Source organism: Saccostrea echinata, unplaced genomic scaffold (assembly GCF_033153115.1).
Source record: "Saccostrea echinata isolate AGI-Se365-2 ecotype Australia unplaced genomic scaffold, CSIRO_AGI_Sech_v1 ptg000008l, whole genome shotgun sequence".
In the NCBI taxonomy this organism is placed as follows: domain Eukaryota; kingdom Metazoa; phylum Mollusca; class Bivalvia; order Ostreida; family Ostreidae; genus Saccostrea; species Saccostrea echinata.
The window spans coordinates 7,632,772-7,647,100 of NW_026889757.1; the positions used below are offsets into that span (position 1 = coordinate 7,632,772).

General features: G+C 33.6%; 1 protein-coding gene across 1 annotated transcript; it reads left to right on the forward strand.

The window, feature by feature from the left end:
• The first annotated feature begins 2,729 nt into the window (after positions 1 to 2,729).
• LOC133181111 (macrophage mannose receptor 1-like) lies at positions 2,730 to 13,612 on the forward strand. Its single transcript, XM_061315653.1, has 13 exons — positions 2,730 to 2,918; positions 3,594 to 3,733; positions 7,290 to 7,417; positions 7,941 to 8,116; positions 8,536 to 8,657; positions 8,903 to 9,033; positions 9,188 to 9,345; positions 9,495 to 9,619; positions 9,975 to 10,108; positions 10,419 to 10,588; positions 11,477 to 11,619; positions 11,910 to 12,037; positions 13,308 to 13,612. Exons 1-13 carry the CDS (start codon positions 2,730 to 2,732, stop codon positions 13,391 to 13,393), a joined length of 1,830 nt encoding a protein of 609 aa, XP_061171637.1. The 3' UTR covers positions 13,394 to 13,612.
• The last annotated feature ends 717 nt before the right edge of the window (positions 13,613 to 14,329 follow it).

Consider the following 14,329-nt stretch of genomic DNA (forward strand, 5'->3'; position numbering starts at 1 on the left):
CACAATCGTGTGTTATTTATTGAGAAAATATCACTAAAAACGATTTTTTCGAAATAAGTCAAAATTCACCATGGTTAGGACAATATTCACAATGCATCGGACATATGACATTTCGAACCGAAAAAATATCATACCTTAATCTCGGTGCTTTAAAATTAGTAATGCCGAAACATTTTTACGTTTTATTTAAAAATTAACCTTATAGTAAAATTTGAATGACTATTTCGATATTTCTATAGCGTATTAGTGTCGAAGGGAAACTTGACACTCAGGACTATTATTACTTGGGTTCGAACCCAAGAAATCAATTTTTTTTTTTTATCATAGAATGCTTTTTATAATGAAAGAATTTTCCGCCGAAAAGTTTTGTTTTTCGTAATTTCATACCTTTCAATGATAAGAAATTTACTCTAAACACTGAATTCAAATTAAATATGAATTTTATTCATTTGAAGCTACATAGGCATTTTGCACGCCTTGTTCGCCGATCTCCTATATGCAACCCTTTAAGGACGTACAACACACCCACAACCAAAAAATTCCTGTCGTTTAATTTTCGCTATTTTTGTAAATTTTATACATGACTATATATACAATGCGTATGCACATTTTGGACAAAATCGATCGAGTCGTATTTGGACAGGAAGTTCCAAAAGTTACACCCCTTTGGTTGTTCACGCGGAGAATAAATTTTCAATCGGCTAGCTATAAAATCCTTGATTTTCAAAAAAGTCCAACTAGTCTGGCTGTCAAATTTCATCGACTCACTCATTTAACCATAAACCACACAAATAAAGTATTTTTGTAGAGGTACACATCGCCAAAATATTTTTTGAAGAACTTAAACTGAAAAACTATGGTTCATTTAAGCCTTGAAAAATGCGTATTTTTCAATGTTAATATTTTTTTTACAAAAAAACCTATCGACGAGTTTAATTTTGGAAAATGTACTTTTTTTCATGTAACTGGTGACAAAAGTAATCTTGATAATTTTTTGTAATTTTTCAAAACGAGCCGTTTTGAAAAATCACCCCACCCCCCTTTCTCCTTAAGTCACGTTTCTCAAGCGTCTTTCAGACGTGGGGCGAAAACATTGTTAGATCTACAAATACACATGAAAAATTCCAGGCTAGAAAATATATTTTGCTTTAAAAAAAAATTATTAACATTATATATCAGAGTTCTTAAAACTTTTCAGTTCATTGAAATGTAGATGTATAGGCAATTTTTGAAGAAGCCCCCCTCAATATTTTTTGGACGCAGTCATTAGAGCTTGATGAAACATAGGTTACCCTCGAGATATATATTTAATCATTTAAATCCCTGAAGTACCAATTAATTAATTCATCCACACAGATTTAAATTCTGACAACTAGAATAAGAGTTAAACTATCAACTACTAGAATAAAAGTAAAGCTTATTCTCTAAGGATTTTATGTCCACGTGTCCAATATGCTGTCCATATCTACACATGGCTGACATGCATTTAATTTTATACCTGCGTATGAATTCAACTTACATTGAATTTTAATCTTATTTTTCATTAAAAGTGAACGCACAATGTTGAAAATTCAACTCTTCTGTTATGTAAACAGGCTGAATGGTAAATGGAATATATTGTTTCTTATTTATTTCAAACTAAAAGTACCCCCACCCCCCCACCCCCACCCTTTGTATACATCCTTCTGTTGCTTCTATAGATAAAATGTAAATTTCGTATTCGTCTACATTAACTTCAATTTATCAAACTGTAAATTCTCCATCTATGTTTAATTATTCATGTGTCAAAATAATTCATGTACACTGATACATGTATAAAACGTTTTGTTTTGATTCGAGGAAATGCGCACTGATATTGTTGACAGTGGTAACGTTATATCTAGATGGTCGGATAGGGCCAGTTTGTCGCATATAAGATATTCGTGAATTCGGGTCATTTCAGTAAACATTTCTGTTACATTTTCGGTACTTACTTAGTATATATTTTAGTTCTCAGTTCCTGAGTTCATCAAAATTCATTGTGTCTTCATATAACTGTTCGACAAAAAGGAGGAAATAACTCAACTAGGGGAGGGGGGAAATCTCTCACATTTTTAGAGTTGTTCCTCTTTGATCAGTGAACATTTGAAAACGGGTTGTAAAACATTTTTTTTTTCTTAAAAGGAGAACAAAACAGTATATATATGGCTAATTCTTAATTTGAAGATAGGCCCGTGATCTGGTAATGCGAATGTTGTATAGCCAACTGTAACAAAAGAAAGCAATGTACCATAAAAAGATAAAGAATATGTTTTGCTTATATTGATCACGGATACGAGTTTCATATAAAATTAAAGAAATTTAAGACATAGTCTTTCTTTTTTCCCTTTTTATGGAGGAAGGGCGGGTTTTAAATCAAAAGTGCAAATAATCAAGGATACGATTAGGTATTTCTAAAGAAACCACATCTAGCCCCTAATCCCATTTTTTTTTATAATTACGTCGGGATCGATTCGGTCGTCATTTTGACGCTTTATTATAAACGTCAAATTTGACGTCAAGTTAAACGTTTAATTGAAATCGCAAGAGTTATCTCCCCCAGTGTGTTGTACGCCTTTAAGAGAGAATTGCAAGAACTATAAACATTCGTATACAGTTATCACAATTAAGTCACATGTAAAACAGAACTGCAGTATTGATAAAGGAATCAATGTTAAAGAGTGAGTACAACTTCTGTTCAATACATTGTTATGCCGCATATTTTAGGTTCTACACATAGTGATTATATAAATCTGGGTTGTGACCCGGGATGGAATGACCTTGGAAATGGATACTGTTATCAAGTGGTGACATCCAAAGCAGTATCCAGAAAGAATGCCAACTTTGACTGTGGAACCTCCTTCAGTAGTCTGGTCCAAGTTAACAACGCTGCAGACATGGTGATTAGTTATTTACTTACATTTTAAAATGCTTATCAAAAATATTTCGTTACTTTAGCAATTAAAAACTTTGAAGTAAAAGGCCAACTGATTAAAAAAAAATCTCTCAAAGTATTGATGAAACATTCAGTATTCAAAGTCTTTCTCAGTAGGATGAAATTATATAGGAAAATTCAAATTAAGGATAAATAACACAGACTTTTTTTCATTAATCAGAAATATTTTTCATAGATTTATATTCAAACAGTTAACCTGAATAATATTTGCCAGGTAAAGTGGTAGAATTTTGTAAGGTTTTTTCGCAATGTTAAAAATTTTTATAGAATTACATAGAAAACGACACAAAGTCACATATTTAAGCACCAAAGAAAATATACGATTTCTTTCTTTTTTAGGGATTTGTTATCTATGTCATTTCTATTCAAAATCAGTCAAAAAAATGTATATCAATACATGCATCAAATTTTTGTTTGTGTTAATATGTATCCTTAAACAAGTCTCACACTACTTCAATTGTTACTATTTATCAAGCAGGTTACTTTTGAATCAAAATGGTACAGAGTGAAGGAAAAGTTGTGATAACTGCTAGAAATATAATGTCCCTCTTTTTAAAGTTAAGTCTTTAAAAAATAGATCAAAAATATATATTTTGCACTATATGGTTATCATTATCAGGCGTCTCTGAAGACTTTGGTAGCAGGTTACAGCACAGATGGGTTCTGGAGTAGTCTCACAGATCTTAGATTTGACGGAACTCTGACCTCCTCAGGACTTTGGACTTGGGACGGCAACCAACCTCTGGCGAACAACACCATGTAAGTAAATATATATAATAATGTAAGAAATATCTTTTAAAAATGTCTTGTCAAGAACAACAAAGCCACGATTAGTCACATTATATAGAAAAAATCCCGAGATAGTGTAGATCGAAGATGGTTCAAATGATGACCCGTAGGGGTAGGATGGGGCCATAATAGTTGATCAAAGTTTTACACAGGAATACGTATATATAGGAAAATACCTTAAAATCTTCTTTTAAGAACAGAAAAGCCACGATTAGTCATAAGTATAAGAAAACATTCTCAGAAGTGTGGATTCAAGTTTGTTCAAATCGTGAACAAATCTACGTATGGGTGGTTTAATTTACATAGGAATACATAGGGAAAAGAAGAACAGATGGGCAATATAGTGACTCAGGTGAGCGTTGTGGCCCATTGGCCTCTTTTTATGTAATAAGAAACATTACAAATGTTTGGAATAATTACTTAGAATGTCCAGATATGTAGTTTTTCAGTTCTTATCATACTTTGAATTTTGTTTTTACAATTTCACACGTCTAATGAATAAAATACAGGGAATTCTCTTCACACATGAGATTTAAAATTTAATTTAACTATATTGTTTTCAGTCTTCCTATTTGTTTTTTCATTCTTCCTTCTTTCCGAACCCAGATTTAAAAAGAAAACATTGGAAAGGGGAGAGGGGTGTCCGTTTCACTATGTGTAGTGTCAAGGTTCCACATATCCATGCCTCCCTTTTGTATCAGTCATACATGAGGAACTTTCATGTCAATTTTATTTTTTTTAATTATTTTTAATGTCATGAAATTTACTTTTGTTAAATATGCTAGGTTATTCATAATTCATGACCATTAAACAAATTATTTTATGAAACTTTTCTTCGAAATTTCTTTTTGACCCCAAATCCCAGATTTTCGTTGAACCCAATAGAAATACTTACGAAATACAGTAAAATGCAATGTGAACATTGAAAATGTTTTAACCCAAACATCAGTGGAGATTTTTCTAGTTTTGCATTTTCTCTTCATTTCAAAATTTTCTGTATTTTTCCCTATTTTTAATTTTTTCCCTATTTTGCAGTTTTTCTTCAGTTTGAATTTCTTGATCTTAGTTTTCTTTCGATCGTCTTTCTTTCCTCTATTTTTCATTTCTCTATCTTGGTTTACGGAGGCCGGATATTTATGAATTTGTAATTATGTACTGTATATTTTCTTCCACTGAAACATTTGTTCGTTAATGTAATTTACATTTTCCCTCAAGACTGATTTTCTGTCAGACATCATTTTTAAAACGCACACACCTCTGCAATTCTTTTAATATTCGTGAGTGAACATTTTTGACAAAATTCATTCCTGAGGATATGTTTATCTCCGACTCATATTTCATCCCCTTATTGTACATGTATTGCGCTATAATTTCTTTCGGGATTGTGTGAAGTAGGATGTACTATAAGGCTTATCAAAATGGTCATGGACTCATGCCATAAGATTAAAGTTGTTAAAGTTAGGTTTATTGTCGACATAGAAAAGTTGGAGCAAAAGACCCAGAAGTTCTGAAAAATTCAACTCGAAACTATATATAAAAAAAAAATCTTATTTTATCGTCATATGCATAAGTTGAACTATAATTCATTCTGGTTTATATACAGTAACTCAAGATTATAAAGTAATTGTGTAGTGCAATGCCATTATTTGAATACACGACTTCTTCAGACTGTGTCTGTGTCATATGGTAAACCTTCCGCCTAGTAATCCTTCCCTTGGAATTTTTATAGTAAAGCTCCCCCTCGGAAAAATAGCAATATTACAAACCTTCCTCCTGCATACTTTACTCTGTAGTACATTTCCCTCGCGGAAAAGTTTTACTATGATATATCTGGAGATAACGAACAGCATTCAAGCTCAAAAGTCCATTTAAACAGTAAAAATCAGGAGCAGAGCAAACATCACAGTTGTGATCAGGTGTCATGGAGAAGTTAGCATCCCCTGTCGACCGGTCACACCCGCCGTGTGCTGCTTGTCATAATTGGGGTATAACGGAAAAATCCGTAGACAATTCAGTGTGTAAATAATGGCCTAACAATTAGTTTGAGAAACATCAGTCAGCAGATGACTTAAGGATAGATTGTATTAAAATTTTGCTGACAAGGTCATTGTATCGACCATAGATATTACGAAATGATTACTTTAAACGAGACTGTTGATATTCTTGTTTCATCAACTTGTTTGTCAAAAAATTGTTCATATCATGTGCGAGCGTATCAAATCAACTGAGAGATATAAACCACGTATGAAGGTGATAATGGTATATTGCTGCAGAAGGGAATATGGCGATTGAAAAGTTAAAGTCATCACGTTTAGAATAAAATTTAGTGGTTAGGTAACCGTTAAATTATTTTTCGAAAACCATCTCCCTTGATAATTTGCTATATAGTAAACTATTCTCCTTCATCCGGATAATTATTTATAATTTGGAAGTTAGTACATTCATTTAATGCAATTCTATCCGAAATTTCTAAATTAAGTTCGGGTTAATTGTTGTGAGCCTGGTAGTCTATGTCTGTCGCACTACCTTCTTCCTCAAATTCCTCTCACAATTTAAGCAATAGCCAATTCATGGTTTGGATATGATCGTTGGTTTTCTGTAGATGTGCAATAAGGTTTTGGAGTTTTCATATTCACAATCGAGTCCATTCAGGGTGGAAAACGACAGTTTTCTACAATTACCTGGTTTCAGAACTCCATTTACCGTATATCTTAAGTACTAGCCAATGTGTTTTTAGGACTTTGATTGGTGGTGTCCTGTAGGTGTGCAATAAGGTTACAGAATTTTCATTTTCATCCAGGAGGCCAGAAATTTAGAATGCCATTTTTTTTACTCAAAATCCATCTTCCAAAACACCTTTTTTTTAACTAAATGCGTGCTTCGTTGAATTCTTTAATATCAGACTGGTAATGAATTTATATTGAAATGAGAAGCCCATAAGCAACATGCTCACCTGTGCTTTTTTTCATTGCACAATTTGACATATGTACATGTAAATTATAGAATTGAAAAATTATTGTGGGTTTTTCACTTGCTACTCGGGGAAAAGAAGACTACATATGGAGGCAAACAAATACATGCGGGTATTACTGTCCAGAAATAGCATCTAGTTATAAATTATTTCCAAAGCTGCGTAATTTTTTCCCCCAATTTTATGAGTAATGAAATAACTGTCTTGGTTTTATAAATTGGGTATTGAGATTTGTTAGTAATGTATTAAAAATGCACATTTTACAAAAACCTTAAAGAAATTATTTTACAGGCCTTATTTTCCACAGGATTCATAAAATCCGTTTTAGATTTACTTTGCGGAAGAAATCCAGTGGAAAGGTTGGCCATATAATAAATCTTCCAAGAGGACACTTTTCTATGTTGGAAGGTTTACTATATGACACCTGTAATAAAACCTTAAAAACGACTTTCAAAGTTATTAAAGATCTAATTCAAAAATAACACTTAAAGTTACATGCTCATGTACTCAAGGAAAATTACTTGCAAGATTTAAAATTTCATTGCGGTTACATAGAACTTGGGAACATTACCCGACAAACAACCCAAAGGACACATGTGGGGCCATCAACATACAAGCCAAAATGACCAATTGGCAGTGCACAAGAAAGATGGGGTTCATATGCGAGCTGGATCAAACACAAGGTATTTGATGGTCTGATTGATCAGTCCTTTTTCTACTTATTAGTAGTTATATGTTGTGCTTACTGACTCAGGGATTTCTGGTATATATGTGTATTCATTAACATAGTTGAAACTGGATACAGGTTTTGGAGACATTGTATATTCTGTAGAAGGATAACGTGACCTACAATGTATTTCAGTAACGCATTTGTACTTTAAAAGGGAGTACCCCGAACATTGGTACAGTTGCAAAGAAAAATACATTATTTATTGCTTAAGTATTGTATAGATTTTTAATACGTTGTGAATCTGTTTGAAAGCAAAATTGACAACAATACTTTTGTTTACGACGTCTCTTTTTTTTCACGTTCCTTACTGCCTTCGTTCAAGTGACAAAAAAATTTCATTAAGTTTCATCTATTTTCCATTATAATTCTCCATGTCATTTCGTGTACACCCCCCCTCCCCATTTTATGCATTTCTTGAAAAAACAATTCCTTCGTTTTCACAAACCTCTTATTTCCTGACACATTGTTCTTCATAGATACCGGGTGTCCATTTGGTTGGATGATAACTGACAATTCGTGCTACTACTTTAGTAACTATAGCGATCCGACACAGATATTGACCTGGACTCAAGCCAAACAATGGTGCGCTAGCAAGACCTTTCCCGGTGGTTTAACAGCCCAGCTGGTGACACTGGATAACCTTAACGATGGTGTGAGTACCTTAACTGCGCAAAGACTCTTTTGTTTATGATGGATTCTGCTGGATGACTTCAAATATGAAATGTGTTTTTATCTTATTCATACCAATTGAATTTTTGTAAAAGGTGATGTCACCATGTCCATTTGCTTCTAAATATGACCATGGTTTATTAGGTCACCAATTGCATTTTAAAATCACTTCTATATATAATCTGTCGCGCATTTTTCTCTTTCGAAATATACGGGAAAAGATTCTGAAGGTGTTATAAAATGTAGGTTTTGACAATTTTCATCCCTCCTCCACCTTCTTTTATGGGAATAAAGACACTTGTAGTCTGGCATGCTCTATTAAAAGCTGTTACTTTTGTTACAAGCCGTTACATCTGACTCTTTCTGTTTGCATTTTCAATATGTATTGTCTTACCTTTTTAGACATATATTCTCGGTGAAATGCCAGTTGTTGGAGCCACAGACAGGTTTTTCTGGACGGGTCTGACCAAACAGGCCACTGGCTGGGGCTGGTTCAACGGAGATACTTATTTACCACAATACGTGTACGTATAACAAACTACCTTTTTGCTGATTTTTCATTGTTTTGAAATTTTATAAGTATGTGTTTGAGTATGTACATGTATGTGTGTTTGTGTTTGTCTTTGAAGGATTGTGTTTAAATCATTCATAAGATACTAGTTATTTCAGGAAATAATTTCATCCGTAATAAACTTTATATTTTTTATGTAAAATTACTTAATTTGGGTTGACCTCTTTTTTAAGCTATTAATGATTTTTTCTATCTCAGAAACTGGGCGTCAGAACCAGACCACATCAACAATAATGAGGACTGTGCAATATTAAAAGTAGATGGAACCTTTTCCGATCAAGATTGCAGTAAAAGGTTTAACTATATCTGTTACAAGGAATCCAAAAGTGGTGAGTTGTTTTCTCTAAAATATTCATCGTAAAACATTTATTTTCTATAAAAATTTACGAATCAACATACCTTGAAGCTAATGAAAAAAATAAGCCACGTTTAAAGTTCTTATATCTGAAAGAAAACCTTTAATTTTTTTTACCTTCCATACAGTGCACACCGAATATTACATGGGATGTGGAGGGTGGGTGAGAGCCAACAAGAAATGTTACCAATTTTATGACAAACCTGCGTCCACATATTCACAGGCCAGATCTACCTGTCTACAGCTGGGAGGCGATCTCATGAAGATTGACACAATGGATGACAGGGTAATGTGATTGTCTCTCCTTTAGTACCTGTACGAGACAAAAATAGAATTCTTTTCAAGATCTTTTTCAAAGTTTGCTATCTATTATGATAGAGGATTTATTGTTGACTTATGAAATATCGACATGTAATTATAATCTTTGCCATGCAGTATTGGCTAGAACAGCAGATGGTTATGAATGGTCACTACGCTATGTACTTTACTGGACTGAATGATCAGGCTAAGGAAGGTGACTACAGGTGGGCTGATGGCACTCCCTACAATGTATCTGTCGTGTAAGTATTATATCACACTGTGTACAAGTCTTCCTGTAAGAGATCTTTTATAAAAGGAATTCACACATATATTGAAATATCCACATATAACATTGTTGTTCTCGCAAATCGTATCCTAGCAGTGATATCAAACATGAAACTGAGTTTTTTAGATAAAGCATTTAATCTAGTTTTTGCCCTGTATTCTTTAATTGCTGTCCATAAAAACTGCATTTCTGACAAGAAAAGTTTTATTACCTTCCATAAATTTATAATACACGTATACAACAAATCAACACTGATTCATAAATTTATGTATCCCATATTTTATATTCAAAGCCTACATAAAAACTGCATATATCCATGTTTCATTCAGAAACTGGAACCAGGAACCCAATGCATGGAACGGAAACGAAGACTGTGCAGCGATTACCACAGATTACAACTGGAACGATGAAGACTGCACAGTATCCTTCCAGTATATCTGTGAATACCCAAATCTAAATCAAGGTAAATGACAATCTCAGTACACAATCTTATTTGTATTTTTTGTTTTTGTTTTGTTTTGTATTTGTTTTGAGGAAAGACCCTCTCTGGAGCTAATATAGTGATAAATCACCATTTTTAACAATAATCTGTCTCACATTTTGACAATTACGGTGTCCTGATTTTGCTTGAATTTCGTTTTTTTTTAATCATTTTAATTTTTTTTTTGGTTAGAAATGTCATTGTCATAATTGCAAAAGAAGTATATTTTTTTAACAGAGAGTTATCTCCCTTAAATTCAAATTTGCCATTTATGTATCTTTTCCATTATTAGGTGACTGCCCTCCTGGATGGAAGCAGAGAGATGATAATTATGAGTGCTACTATTTCTCTGCCGCAAATGACTCCAGAAACTGGTTTGAGGCAAAGACTCAGTGCTACAGCATGACGACAGATGTCCATCAGCCTGCTAAATTAGTGGCTGTCAACGATCAGGAAGAAATGGTAGGCGTATTCTCTCGAGTGCTCACCAAAAGTCCTTATCCCTTTAACAGAAATATTTGCGAGAACTTCCTAGCCCCCACTCTGTTGAACAGGCATGGTATTCCAGTGTTCATAACAAGTTGTTTTCTTCTACTTCTTGTCAAACTTTTTATCATTCTAGCAAAACACGCATGCTTGAGAAAAGGATATCCCCTCGCCCACATCAAGTATAGACCTCCTGATACACCAACACTACTCTTTTTCTAGAGTGTTCATATAAAGTGTAATACCAAAAATTACATCTGTATACATACAAATTACATACAGATATGTTTTTGGGGGGGAGGGTATGTGTGTGGTGGTGGGGGTGTAATTTTTCAAATTTATTCTGGAAATATGACATACAAGTTAAAGATAACCATCAAAAGAATTCTTTAGAGTCTGGAGTGGAGAGGCATTCTTTTCCCAAGTAACTAATAGCAGCATTGCTTTGAGATCTTGCTAATACTGTCCACATCTTTCTGCTTTATACATTATTCATTTCCCTTCATTTTTAACTTGTATCATGATAAACACACCATTCTACACGCACAATTTATTGTCATATTCATACATTAAGATATAAATGGTTCGTGTCATATGTGTAATATCTGCCATTAGAAGTATTAACAAAAGAAATATATAAATCTTATTCTGTGTAAAACTTAAGGGTATGCTGTTAAGCAACTTTCTTTTGCGACTTTTGTCCAACCATCGCGAGTTTGGCAAGTTAATACAATGAGAAAATTGTGGCGTATATGTTCAAACACCAAAATCGCAAAAGATAGTAGTCGTGAAAGAATATTAGTATGTAGTAAACATGTACAAGAGTCTATCATACAATGTGACTTTGCAGTATATGATTTACAGCAATGGCTTCAAACCACATTACCAACTGTACCAACTGCCACTAGCGGTAGAATGCAGTTCTGGACGGGACTGAATGACAAAAATGTAGAGGGTGTTTGGACATATCCAGACAAGACCGACAACCCACCCAATAATGTGGTCATGTGAGTATCGTGCAAAGTTTGTAAATTTATACGTATGATTAATATACATGCTGTATATTTATGCTCTGTAGAGTGTCTTTATTTTAATGAACTAAAGAAATTAGAGATATTGTATAGTATAATTTTGTACCAGAACATAACTAGCTACATTTTTTTACCTGGTCAGGAAAAAAATCCTTGAAAAGAGACTTAAAACAGGATTTTAACAGCTGAAACTCGTGAAGAATCTTTAAAATATTACTTTTTACAATCACCTACATAAATGGCTGAATAAATGTATAACTATTTAGAAATTGGCGCGGAGAGCCATCAGATCCGGATGGCACTAAAGACTGCACCTGGTTAGGGTTTGGAGGAAGATACATTACTTTAAACTGTAACCAAAAAATAGGGTTTATCTGCTCAAAATACGCTCAGGGTAAGTAAAGCAATTAGAATATACCTTTCTTCTGCAGCTTAATTTTAACCCTGGTCTCGCAAAATTTAAGTGAAAGGTTCCCATTCCTTTATGAAAGCAAAAGAAATGATTAATTCAAATCTTGGAAGCTTCCATTTTCTATATACAGTGAAACTTGTCTAATCCGGATGTTGTATAATCCAAAATCTTGCCTAATATGATGGGTACTTTAAGTCCTTTTCAGTAAATTCATTTGTTTAAAATGTTGTCTAATCCGGAATATTGTCTAATCCGGCCAATTTCTTTGGAACGAGTGGTATCCGGATTAGACAAGTTTTACTGTACATAAAAACTCTCCACGTATGTGAAATCACGGTAGACTTTTGTAGTGAAATTTACAAAACTTAGAAGTTTAAGGAGAGGCTCAAGGGCCTTAACGTCGCAATTTAGGTAGAGACACCCTTGCTCATCATAACCATCAACTTAGTATGTCTACAAAATTTTCAGAAGCAGAGAACATTTTCGAAGAAAAAAAAAATTATTTTCACTTTATTAAGATCAATAGAGCCCCGCCCTGACACCAAAATCCCTGACCCTGCATGAGTCATGAATTTCATTATTTTATTAGAGGCACCCTTGCTTATCATTACCATGGACTTAGTTTGTATACAAAATACTCAGAATCAAGAAAAGAATATTTAAAAGTAATTAATGCCTTTTCACTATACATGTATAATCAACAGAGTCCAATCCCTACACGAGAACCCTTGACCCTGGTGTCATGAATTTCACGAGAGGAACCCTTGCTTATAATATCCCCGCACTTATTTTGTCTGCTTAATATACAGGGAAAAAGAACTAATGGTTAGTGACCCAACCTAGCACCTGAACCCCTGGCCCAGTGGCCATGAATTTCACAGTTTTTGCAGAGGGCTCAATGCTCCTTACAATGTTAACAGTTTGACTGCTTGATGTCCAGGAGTAAAGAAGAAGGTTTTTTGAAGCATTTGCATTGATTTTGATTTTGACATTACCCCTCAGGCCCCAATGGGACAAGAACCATGACCTTTGGTCATAAATGTTATATATCAGAATTGGTTGATATTGGTTTTGCGGTTCCGGAGAAGAAACTGAAAATGATCACATGTTACTGGACTACTGACGTCTGACGACGCACGACGATGGACGAAAATAGATCGCAATAGGTCACCTACTGAGTGACTCAGGTGACCTAAAAATGTATATTTAATTTTTTCTCATTAAATACAACAATTATTTTTCTTCTTTATAGGTTTTGGTGCAGGTGCTGGGTTTATTCGTCCATCTTTTGCAGTTGTCATCAGCCTTCTAGCAACTTTTTTTGCCTTTTGTCGATGACAAAACAATCAAGTTAAAAACCTCTGCGCACATAAATGCATATACTCATGTCGACAAAACTTGTGTGTCTTTCAAGTTTCCACATTAAACATATAAGTGTCTAGAAATGTGTGTTTGTGTCAATACATGTCCTGGTCATTAGATATGTAGATAATCATTTATTCAATTTATTATTATAATTTAGTTTGTGTGTTGGGGGAGAGGTGGTAAAACTAATTTGCTTTAGTTTTAAATTTTGATAAATACTGTGATTGATAAACTAAGTCATAATTTAGCATGCTTGTGGCCTAGATTTCTTTGACAATTTTTTGTGTTTTTGTACTTAATTAAATGAATAATAAATCATTACAATAAAATTGTAATCTTCTGCTAGATACCAGTACATATTATTACTGTGTTTACTGTTGTTTAAATGACTGTTATTTCTAAAGAAAATCGGCCTTTAGGAAGGGTCTTTTCAGTGGAATCGAAAGGAACGAAGCCTTCAACATCTAAATATTCAACAAATCCTCTTTTATTAAGATCGTTCAAGTTTTCTTCTACTAACTATGTGAAACATTTATTAAATACTGTAAACCATATTGTGAATCATTAAATTGGAGTATGTATTCCCAAAACGACTTTCCTGACTTTTTTCTTACCGAGTGACTTTCACTCACTCACAATCTCATTTCTGGCATAAACTGAATACTGAGGATATAGGACATCGTTCTAAGCCATGGGATTTCTGTCCATTCTTTTACCACAAAATCCGTGACTTGCAACGATGAAGATAGGACTGTGCTCCGTTTGATGATCTTCCAAGACACAATACATAAATGAGTGAAAATGCTCATTGATTGTAAATCACAGGCAATAAATATGGTACATAGTACAAAGCATATGCATGTACACACCAATATAAATGTGCTAATCGCAAACAATATAAAACAGAAT